Source organism: Coregonus clupeaformis, chromosome 31 (assembly GCF_020615455.1).
Source record: "Coregonus clupeaformis isolate EN_2021a chromosome 31, ASM2061545v1, whole genome shotgun sequence".
Classification (NCBI taxonomy): Eukaryota; Metazoa; Chordata; class Actinopteri; order Salmoniformes; family Salmonidae; genus Coregonus; species Coregonus clupeaformis.
Window position 1 is genome coordinate 11,131,547 of NC_059222.1, and position 11,964 is coordinate 11,143,510.

Sequence of the window (11,964 nt, forward strand, 5' to 3'; positions counted from 1 at the left end):
ACCCTGTAGAGTCCATGCCCCAACAAATTGAGGCTGTTCTGAGGGCAAAAGGGGGGGGGGTGCAACTCAATATTAGGAAGGTGTTCCTAATGTTTGGTATAATCAGTGTACATTAAGGTGTCTGTAAAATAATACGTGGCAAAAATGAATGTAGACATTAATAAATGAATTTCTATAGCTTCCAAAATATTTTTTACAATGGTGGGGGTGCCAAGATGGCGGCACGGTGTCTTCAACACAGCGCCCCCTATCAACCATCTAGGTACATTATATATATATATAAAAATCATTGGTAGTGACTGACTGAACGGGCCAGTAAAGACTGGAGGGCGCATTCAGCATTTTACTCATTAACCTGCCCATATTGATGGTGATGCAAAGCAAAGTACAGCTAACCAGGTCTTTGGTCAGAATGTTCTTCTAGGGAAGGGAGGCATTTCCCGTCATTTCCTATCATGTGGTGGATGTAACATTCCATGACTAGGCAGTACACCCACCTCATTTATGGCAGATCTTCAAATGAAATATTGATTACAATGTGTGTTTGGGTTCAAATCTGCAACCCAATTTATGATACAATGAGCTACTCATCAGTTTACAGTGCAGATTACACTGTGATGCAAGGTAGCTTGTGTGTCAGTCTGACATTTTCAAAGCTTTCAGAGTTCAAAGAATAAAATAAAAAAAACAGCAAAAACATGTCTGATGTTTATGGGTCATAATCACATCCAGGTCATGGAAAGGTCACGGGGGCTCACCTGACTTCCACCTTCGGTCATCTTCTGTTACCATGTCAACCCCATTGAAGAGGTTTTCCCAGAATTCCTCGAGGTTGTTCGACTCAGGAAGCCGGCCCGATATCCCGGCTACAACAATCTCATCCATCCTGGGAATAAAGGGCTACTGTGGGAGGAGAGAAGAGAGGAGAAGAGCGAGAGATTGGGTTAGATGTAGGGTTGAGAAGATACCAGTATCGCGATACTCAGAAGCAGGGATTGACATAAAGGGTTGCCCTATTACCTGGGGCAAGTGAACTGAGCAGTCGCGGAAGTTGAGCATGTTCTGAGGTTTCCCAACTGGGCAGGTGATATATATATTATTTATTTTTTTGTTAAACTACAAAGAATTCCAGTAGTCTAAAACTGATCTTTCTGGTTCCTCCCATTGTTTAAAGTGAAGGCTTTATGGCAGTCAGGCTAGTTGAGCCTGCTCTGAGAATGTATTTGACTGATAACAAAAATACAAAGAATTCCCGTGCTGATGTTTCTGAGTCCTCGCCTATGTGTAGGTGAAAGGCAGGCAATATATGGCACTTCTGCATGTAAAATAGCTAATTATCATTTTCGGGCAACCCAAAAAAAATACTCCTGACTTGCAAGTGCTTTTCAGACTTTAATGTCAATCCCTGCTCAGAAGTATCGTGGCAAGGAAACAAAACACGGGGCGGATTTCATTTATTGAGGAAAAAAGTCCTAATGTTGGAAACAAATATCATTTTGCGGTCACCCAGTCACATTTGTTTATTTTCCAAGCTATGGCACACAATATTTGACAAAAGGACCAAAAGGTTTGGTCTGCTTCGTGTTTTTGTTGTTGCCATGGAAAAATCGGGTATAGGCTACTGGTACGTCACAATCCTAGTTAGAGGGTAATTTAGTTTAACCTTCATTTATCCACATTACTGTAGTTTCATTGACACACAATATCTTAAACAATAACTGGTGCACAATGGCAGAGTGCCACAAATGATCAGAAAAGTACAGCATGAGAAAATGGTGAACTCTGAGTAGGGGAGAGAAAAGGAGACAGAGAATTCAGAGAAATTAAGAAAGAGAGAGAGAGAGAGAGAGACAGACAAAAGTCTAGACAAAAACGACCCTATGGGAGAATTCCCATTCCCCACAGAAACATTTCAGTGCTTGCAGCCACACTGACAGAGAGTAGCTGGCGGCTGTAAACTCCCTCACCCCCTGCAAGGCGTCTTACACTAACAACAATAGACTAAGACTGCTTGACCAGGCAGCACTGAGTGGGTCTGTGGAAATTAGCCCTGAAAGAGCCTTGAAAGCCTCTTTAGCACAAAGTAATGTTCAGCCCAGCATTATAAAAGGTGCTTTCTAGGTCAACCAGCCAGTTCACCTCAGGCTACAGCAGACTAGGCTGGGCTGGAAACATATCTGCATCTGCTTAAGAAGAGAAGCAGAGTAAATACTCAGTGTGTATGTGTGTGTGTTCATGTGTGTGCAGTCGCAGTGCATGAACAGTAGTATGAGAGTGATCTCATCATCCAGCTCAGAACATTCGTTCCTTGGCCAGCCCATTCCGTGCAGGCCAGCCATCCAATGAGACGGCAGGGGAGGGGCCAATCAGTTTATCCCAGTTCACTGAGAGATGCAGTGAAGCGCTCTGCTCCAAGCTGTAGCTAACGGTTGCCTAGTCGAACACACAGCAGCCTACTGTTGGCTCTCTCACACAGGGCAGGGGCACCAACACAATAGAGCTGGTGGAACTGAGCCCCTACAGTACCCTGGACCCCCTAATAGGAGTGTTACACCACTCATTGCTCTACAATCCTGGAAAGCTACAGGGTTTTTGTTCTGGTCAGTATTAATTCAAATGACCACGTGCTTCATAGGCTAGAAGGCTATAGGTGTGTTAACTGGGCTAGAACAGAAGCCTGCACAGTGCACACCTTGTGGACCTTACAGATTTAAAGTTAGCCCATCGGACAGTGAGCCAGTGTAGGCCTACATCATCACCACTCTTGATTGGTTAACTCTCACTGTCCGATGGGCCAACTTTAAATCTGTACAGAGAAACTAAGGCAAACTAGGGACAGCACATTCTGTTCCTCTGTAATGATAACATTGAAATTGTTTCTGTAGTTAGAAACAAATAAGATTATCATTCCTGAAACATTACTTTGTTGAAATATAATTTGATCTGAGAAATTAAGCTAATTGATTGCACCTAAATTGGTCCTTTTAATTTATAGGATTCATATCATCTTCAATAAATATAATACCTAACATCGGATTTGGGCCAAAAATCTTCCAAACGATGAGTAAGCCATGAGGAATCCAATACAATTATCAAAAGCCACCCACGGACCCCCACACCAATCCCACCGCAACAACCAGTATACAGTAACAGTTCCCTATGTCTGACTAGTATGGAGCTGCTGCTTGGAGTACGCCTATTGCTTCTTCATCCTTTGCAATATATTCCCTGTGAATCTGGTGATGTTTTTTTTCCCTGTTCAGAGAAATTAGCCATTGAAGTCACTTGCATTATTTACCTACATTCTACAAGCCTAGGGCACATTGTCAGGTAAATACATAGCTTGGAGAAGACTAATAAGACTGAATGCCTACCCCAGGATAAATACAAATCTGTGAAACTCGAAAGCTTACAGTACACATGCAAAAATAGGTTGTTATTTCAGGCCTAGATCATGTTTGTTAGTGTTGCCCTGGAACAAACGCCTGCTAATCTCACACACCTGCATCTTGTACTGTTATTGGCTGAGAAGTCAGCTTCCTGTGAGCAGTGGTCATGCATCTGTAAGAGTACCAGGATGTCATAGCACACAACCATCAATTGTTTAGGAGGAAATAAAATGAAAACAACTAGGCCTAGCCTAAGCCATTCTCTTTAGAAAATAGTTGACCGGTTAAAATCCTCATCTTGGCTTTCAAAGGGCAGCCAAAATGGACACACACACACATAGGGCTGAGAAATACATTGCATTGTAACCTATGCAATTCTTGCCAAAGCACTGCGTCCCTAAACTCTCACACCTCAGAGAGAGACTGAAAAGTGAGAACAGATGCTGCAACAGTAATATACTTTTATTGCCTGTATTACACAGACATAAAACCATCATAAAATCGGCCAGGTCAGGGCCACATTAATTGCTAGTTAGACAGGTAATTGGCCAGTGGATAGTCTATCGCAATAGACAGAATGCTATTCAAGATCCAATGGATGAGAGAAGGCTAAACAACAGACGCTGTAGGTAAACAGTTGCTTGAAGAAAACAGGACTGTTGAACTTGGCTATTGTTGCAGTGAGAGAAGTTCAGAAAACCAACCTTCTCACTAATAGGCTGCACTATAAATAGCAGTCACAGTGATACTAGAATAACAACAAGTGATTCACATGAAACCAGTTTTAACCATGGCAGTAGCAAATTGAGTTAGATAACCATGATGCATCTGCAACAATCAACTATCAATCTGAAGACGAAGATGCCTCGTTTATGGTCTTATTTTAAATATATTTTACATTTTCGCCTGAATTTTGTACATTTTCACCCTAAATTCTCATTACCGAAATGTGTCCGGATTAAATTCTCTGGTTAATTTATACAATTTTACTTTAGAAGAACCAAAATTATTTGAATTGTAAAAATAATGTGTATACTAGTTGAAGTTTACATTAAACAATAATATTTATTACGCAAAAACACCTTCTGTGAACATGTTTTTTCATTACCCTAACACTTTTTCAGGTTGCTGTAAAAACTCCAATCATTTTTTAAGTAAAGGTTAATTCACATGATGCATCATCTAGAGGATTAGTCCTTAGATGAGCACAAGTTAATTTAATTTCTTCACTTATATGCCTTCAGAATGAGGATCTTATTCTCAAACACCCCCTTCACGACACTTGACCTTCTCATTACCGAAATTACAAAAAAGCTCAAATTTGGAAAAACGTAGAGAACCATTACCTTACCAACATTGAGGCATGAATGGGCTTTAGTGATGTGGTCAATTGTTTGCTGACTCATAATGGCTGCCTCCTATTACTTGCAGATTGCGCTAAGTGGATCTCATTACCGAAACACACATTTCTCATTCCCACATAATTTTTAGGTCTGTTTTGGTAATGAGAACGTTCATTTCGGTAATGATAATAAGCTAATTCTAATGTATAGTCGATGGGTGTGCTGTGCTGTGCTGGTGATTGTAATTATTTACTAGGACTACTGCTCACACCTATTGTATAGATGTTTTGTAAAACGTCAGTTATTTGATTAAGTAGGGGTTGTCAAGAAATATGGGTGTATAAACCACATTTAAATGTACTTAAAGCCACAATCTGGAGTTTGTGTTTCAGCAAAGAAAGGAAGATATACCCCATTTTGACATGTGTACCTGTTTTAGCACTTACCTATACTGTTGTTTGATATCCCAAGACAATATATTTAGATACTTTATAGGCATATCATGCTATGCCATTTGCCCATAGGATCCCATTCAATTTAGAAATGCATCTAAAATACCTTAGAACCACATATCCACGTCCTAATACACCAATATTGCCACACAAAAAAGTTTACGCTTAAAGGGAAAAAGTAAGTAAGTAACCTTATAAAGACACAGTGATTCCTGATTCCTGCTTATAAGCAAAAACTAAAGCAGGAAGCACCAGTGACTCGGTTAATAAAAAAGTGGTCAGATGACGCAGATGCTAAGCTACAGGACTGTTTTGCTAGCACAGACTGGAACATGTTCCGGGATTCTTCAGATAGCATTGAGGAGTACACCACATCAGTCACTGGCTTCATCAATAAGTGCATCGATGATGTCGTCCCCACAGTGACCGTACGTACATACCCCAACCAGAAGCCATGGATTACAGGAAACATCCGCACTGAGCTAAAGCGTAGAGCTGCCGCTTTCAAGGAGCGGGACTCTAACCCGGACGCTTATAAGAAATCCCGCTATGCCCTCCGACGAACCATCAAACAGGCAAAGAGTCAATACAGGACTAAGATTGAATCGTACTACACCGGCTCTGACGCTCGTCGGATGGGGCAGGGCTTGAAAACAATTACAGACTACAAAGGGAAGCACAGCCGCGAGCTGCCCAGTGACACAAGACTTCCAGACGAGCTAAACCACTTCTATGCTCGCTTCGAGGCAAGCAACAAACAAGATTCAGAAAAGGTTATTTTGTAATGAGAAATTACAATATACATTTAAATAATTATTTTTTTATATATATATTTGTTGTTTTCAGTGTCATGTTTAACTCCAGACTTTTCATTAGGTGAGCAATGTTCAAAAATATTCTACATTGATTTGCTCATTACTTCTTTTACTTCTATATATAAAAATGTCACAACCTCGACTCATCCTCTGCCTATAGAGTATCACCCTGCCTGGCCATAGAGGGCTGGGTAGGAGCTGGTTAGCAAAGTAGCCTAGTAAACCTACAGGGATTAAAGTGGATTATTATCTACCTGACCTGAATCTCATCACTGTGAGGCAGTGCCTTGATTGATTACATGTATTGGATATCTACAAAGGCCTAGCTGAGGAAACACAATGACACCATGCCATGGATGACACAGCACACAGCTTTCTCTCTCAGTCTCCCTCTTTCCCTCTGTGCATCCGTCTCTCCCCCACTCACTCAGTCACGATTTTTTTCTGCCTGTGCCCCCGTCTCCCTCTGTCCTCCACAGCCATTTTGTGTAATATAATAACTCAATCTATGAGGGAGTGACATGCTACAGACCAACATCTGTACAGGAAGAGAATAATGGCGTTCTTGTACAGATTACAATGAAACTGTATGGATGATTGACAATCTATTAAAAAAAGAAAATGTGTTCAAATCTAGGCCATACACCAGGGTAGCATAGTTTCACCTGCCTCAAATAGAACATACCGGTACTTGACTTGGCTCAACTTGTCACATAGATACTAAAACACCTGAAAAGTACCTGGAGTGGTTATACATAGCAATAACATGATGTATGACAAATTCCGCTGAAGTTAAAGACTACATCCATCTCTCGAAACCAGGAAATTCCATCCTGTGCCTCGATTAAGTGCCTGTCAATTAGGCAAAAAACCACCAGCTCCTTCACTCAGGGAAAGTATACCCTGTTCCTGGAGAGCTAACCTCCTGTAGGTTTTCGCTCCAACTCCAGTTGTAACTAACCTGATTCAGCTTATCAACCAGCTAATTATTAGTATCAGGTGTGCTAGACTAGGGTTGGAGTGAAAACCTACAGGACGGTAGCTCTCCAGGAACAGGGTTGGAGAGCCCTGGTATAGAGAGAGCTAGGGTCCTTCCTGGTGCTGGGATGGGTAGGCTCACCAAACATTGATGTCCATTTCAAATCAAATCAAATCAAATTTTATTGGTCACATGCGCCGAATACAACAGGTGCAGACATTACAGTGAAATGCTTACTTACAGCCCTTAACCAACAGTGCATTTATTTTAAACAAAAAAAGTAAGAATAAAACAACAACAAAAAAAGTGTTGAGAAAAAAAGAGCAGAAGTAAAATAAAGTGACAGTAGGGAGGCTATATATACAGTAAAATAAAGTGACAGTAGGGAGGCTATATATACAGGGGGGTACCGTTGCAGAGTCAATGTGCGGGGGCACCGGCTAGTTGAGGTAGTTGAGGTAATATGTACATGTGGGTAGAGTTAAAGTGACTATGCATAAATACTTACTTAACAGAGTAGCAGCCATTTCTAATGTGATATTAGTCTGTGTAGGCCAGGGGTATTCAACTCTTACCCTGGGCCCACGAGGTCTGGAGCCTGCTGGTGTTCTGTTCTACCCGATAATTAATTTGCAAGCACCTGGTGTCCCAGGTCTAAATCAGTCCCTGATTAGAGGGGAACAATGAAAAAATGCAGTGGAACTGGCTTTGAGGTTTAGAGTTTGAGGGTTGCCCAACCCAGTTCCTGGAGAGCTACCCTCCTGTAGGTTTTCGCTCCAACTCCAGTTGTAACTAACCTGATTCAGCTTATCAACCAGCTAATTATTAGTATCAGGTGTGCTAGACTAGGGTTGGAGTGAAAACCTACAGGACGGTAGCTCTCCAGGAACAGGGTTGGAGAGCCCTGGTATAGAGAGAGCTAGGGTCCTTCCTGGTGCTGGGATGGGTAGGCTCACCAAACATTGATGTCCATTTCTAATGTGATATTAGTCTGTGTAGGCCAGGGGTATTCAACTCTTACCCTGGGCCCACGAGGTCTGGAGCCTGCTGGTGTTCTGTTCTACCTGATAATTAATTTGCAAGCACCTGGTGTCCCAGGTCTAAATCAGTCCCTGATTAGAGGGGAACAATGAAAAAATGCAGTGGAACTGGCTTTGAGGTTTAGAGTTTGAGGGTTGCCCAACCCAGTTCCTGGAGAGCTACCCTCCTGTAGGTTTTCGCTCCAACTCCAGTTGTAACTAACCTGATTCATTTTATCAACCTGCTAATTATTAGCATCAGGTGTGCTAGATTAGGGTTGGCGCAAAAACCTACTGGACAGTAGCTCTCCAGAAACAGGACTGGGCAGTCCTGGTGTAGCCTATACTATTTATTAGTCTGTAGTTAGGTTAGGTGCTCTCTTTTCCAAGTCTTAGGCACAAAACCTCAAATTCATACTAAATCCTTTAGACTAGCCAAGGTCTATATGAGAGAGCAAAGGAAAATACCACAAACTATATTTTGGTATTTGTTTCATTAGTCCACTGTTGATACAGTCTGTTTTGCAATTCAGCAATCAAGTTTAAGATATGGACTAATTAAACAAATACCAAAAGATAGTTTGAGTGGAATTTTCCTTTAAGTGAAGTTCAGAAGGTGACAGTGGCTGAATTTGACAGTGAAAGTGATTGTCTTCAGAGACATGGATACAGGTATGAGTTTTGCAATGTGACTCATCAAATGACTGTCTTGCAATTACAAATGACTGTCTTGCAAACTGCATCATGTTCACCTTCCACTAGACATGCAGAAAATGTAACCAAAAATATACCAGAAAGAGTAGCACCAGCAAAAAGGCTCTCAAAGGGGAGGCATCCAATTCAATACTATCCCAGGCAGCAACACAACTAAAAAACTAAATAAATTATTGAATTATTAATGATTGTTATAGCGTCTTCCCTTTTATGTAGGCCTAGCTTATCAAACCATTGTTACTGGGCCCTATAGGCCGCGACCGGGAGACCCATGGGGCGGCGCACAACTGGCGCAGCGTCGTCCAGGGTAGGGGAGGGAATGGCCGGCAGGGATGTAGCTCAGTTGGTAGAGCATGGCGTTTGAAACGCCAGGGTTGTGGGTTCGATTCCCACGGGAGGCCAGTATGAAAAAACTAATGTATGCACTCACTAACTGTAAGTCGCTCTGGATAAGAGCGTCTGCTAAATGACTAAAATGTAAATGTAAATACATGTCAACTACGCTGGTTTATCTCGTGCTGCTCCCAAATTTAGACCAGGGACACAAGCACGCCACACACGGATAACTAGTCAGCGGAAATAGAGGCGTCCCAAGCATAATCAGCCATAAATGCCAGGGCATCAGTGAATAGTAGTTCATTGATTAAAACGTGTTGGCATCCAGGTAGTGATGATCACATAGCAACTCAACTGCTAGCCATCCCTACTGAAATTGCATTTGAACCTATGAGCGCGCTCCTCTGCCCAGGTTTCGCTGACGCCTGCCAGATTTTAAGACGCCTGGATAGGTATTTCACCTATCAGCTAACCACAACATATGTTATAACAGTCTTTCAGTCGATGACACTACCGATGACGTTGCACGCAACCATTGGTTGGTGCAAGCAACTTCTAAGCAGGGGAAGGCGACCAACATCTTTCCCTAGCCTCGCTAAATGTCACCATTGCTGAGAATACGTCAACTAGCTGAAATAACTCTTAAAATGCATTAACATTGTAATAAGAAAGTTTAGTAACTGATAATAACAAGCCAGCTGATATCGAGGAAATCCAGTTTGGGTTCGTTTATGTTTATTGTTAAGACGCCGGTCATCATGATAAGGGAACATCTCACCGGCTAACTTGATGAAGAAGCTATAATATTGCTAAAACATTGCTATTCTAGCAATATCAGAACAACTTACCCGTAGTTAAGTGTTTTAATATCCGTAGAAACCACCAAAATGAGAGATAAATGTTTAACGGTTAACGTTAGCAAATATTCCCTCGATAATCCCTTATCTTCCGTCGGTGAGAGCGCGCTTGCCTGTGATGTGTCCGTGCTACAGTTGTTCGGGAGGAATCGCGATCTCTTCCCGTTCTCTGCCTAGCCCTTCCAATTTCTTTCGTTCTTTGATTCCCTTTCTCTATTTCATTTAAATGTCTGACATGCTCTCCCCGGCCACGCCACATGGGCTGACAGCTTGGCTGGGCTGTCCAGTCCAATGAGAAAAGAGGCAGGGCTCACAGTCTCATCCAGTGATGGGGTGATTCGCTGAACGCTGTAGTTTCGGGAAAAAAACGGAAGAAAGCGATTGCAAGGTTACTGTAGTTCATTCGGAAAGTATTGGATGTATCCTTTGTGCAAGTCCAATGACTGTGTGAGTGCACCGGGAGCCTAGCTCAGTTTCCCCCGCCCCGTTATATTGGTAAAGCCCAAGTCCAAGTTCATCACTCAAGTTCAAAGCGCAGAACCATCACTTACAGGTCTGAGCCGTGTTCAGATTTCACACTGTTTGAACAAGAACTAATTTCGAAATCTTGCAGAAAGGAGGACACATGCAGTTGCAATAGTCCATGGACTTTGGGAAACACATTTGACAATCTTGATCAATTAGATTTTTTCCCCTTTTTATTCACAAGTGTATGATTTTTTTGCAATGCAATTTATTGGAGATGGATATACCATTAAAGTTTGGTGGATTTAGCCTACACCAGGTAAATATTTCCCCCCTAACCTATTAATAATGAATTAATGTATTCTTTACAGCATGTGTAACGCATTTGGAAATCTACTAGTGCAGATTAGGCCAATACTATGTTGAATATAATTTGTATGAACTGCATGTTGACCTGTGGTTGACATTGTATAAATTATATATCTATCAATGCATGTATTCCATCACCTGGACGAATTTAAGGTGTCATCTAACGTATTATTTTTTTAAATCATTGAAATATTTTATATCCATTGGTTGGATGTATAGAAAGATAGTAATTTATTTTATTGCACCCAAGTATTCAGAGACTTGTATTGTTTAACAAGAGATTTGGTAACACTTCATAATAACTTTCACCAATAAGCCATTATAAAATGTTTATAATTGCTTATAAATGCTTTATACATAAAACATGTAAATGTTCATGCATTTTAATGCTTATAATATAAGGAGTATAAATGTTAAATAACTAAATACTTATTTATTTTATAGCTTATAAAATAGTGTGTGCTTATTCATGTACGTTTTTATATAGTGTTAATGGGTATTTTACCCAAAGTCAGTCAGTAGGCATTTCTTCTGTAGGTTGAACTTGAGGAGCAACCACATCAACACACCTGAATAGGTTATTATGGCGAATGTAGTCAGCGCTGACAAACGTGTTAGTACACACCCAAATCGTGACAAGGTGTGCTCATAGTTGTGATATTTTACAAACGTGAAAATGAACCAATCACATAGCAGGGGTGTGTGGGCATCTCCAATCAGCGTAGATGTGAGGGTGTTGCTAGGAGATAGGGTGATGTGATGACAGTGAGGGGAGGAGCTTGTTGCCAGGGCAGCAAGGATGGTGATGTAATCAGAAATGCTGCCTGACTGTTCGGGTTACTAGAGTTCAATGGTGAAGATGGCATTATGTCTAAAAACTGTACTACCTACTTTGTACTGTTCTGTCAGTATCTTGGACTGTACTTATTTCGGGTTACTAGAGTTCAATGGTGAAGATGGCATTATGTCGAAAAACTGTACTACCTACTTTGTACTGTTCTGTCAGTATCTTGGACTGTACTTATTTACTAACCTAACTACTAATCATGATAACCTGTAGAAAACATGTGGAAATATGTACATAATGTGTTAACATTCATATTTCATAAGATCCCTTTTCTAGTCAAATTTGTATACATTCTGGTTTGGTGTAACACTTTTTCAATAAAGGAAACATTTTTAAAAATGTAAAAATTTAATTAATGTTTTATTGGAAAAATCACTAC

General features: G+C 41.0%; 1 protein-coding gene and 1 non-coding gene across 4 annotated transcripts in view; one reads left to right on the top strand and one right to left on the bottom strand.

Moving 5' to 3' along the window:
* fasn (fatty acid synthase) overlaps positions 1-10,311 on the bottom strand; it is a 31,990-nt gene extending 21,679 nt beyond the window's left edge. The window contains exons 1-2 of one of the 3 annotated variants that reach the window (XM_041858897.2): positions 9,896-10,306; positions 759-900 (exon numbers count right to left, since the gene is read on the bottom strand). In XM_041858897.2, the coding sequence (XP_041714831.1) occupies positions 759-885 (127 nt within the window). In that variant the 5' untranslated portion in view covers positions 886-900; positions 9,896-10,306. Of the gene's footprint in view, positions 1-758; positions 904-9,895 lie in introns of all 3 variants that reach the window. The other 2 variants (XM_041858896.2, XM_041858898.2) reach the window with 2 other exon arrangements.
* trnas-uga lies at positions 9,034-9,112 on the top strand. Its single transcript has one exon. It is a non-coding gene; the product is annotated as a tRNA-Ser (tRNA).
* Positions 10,312-11,964: the final 1,653 nt, after the last annotated feature.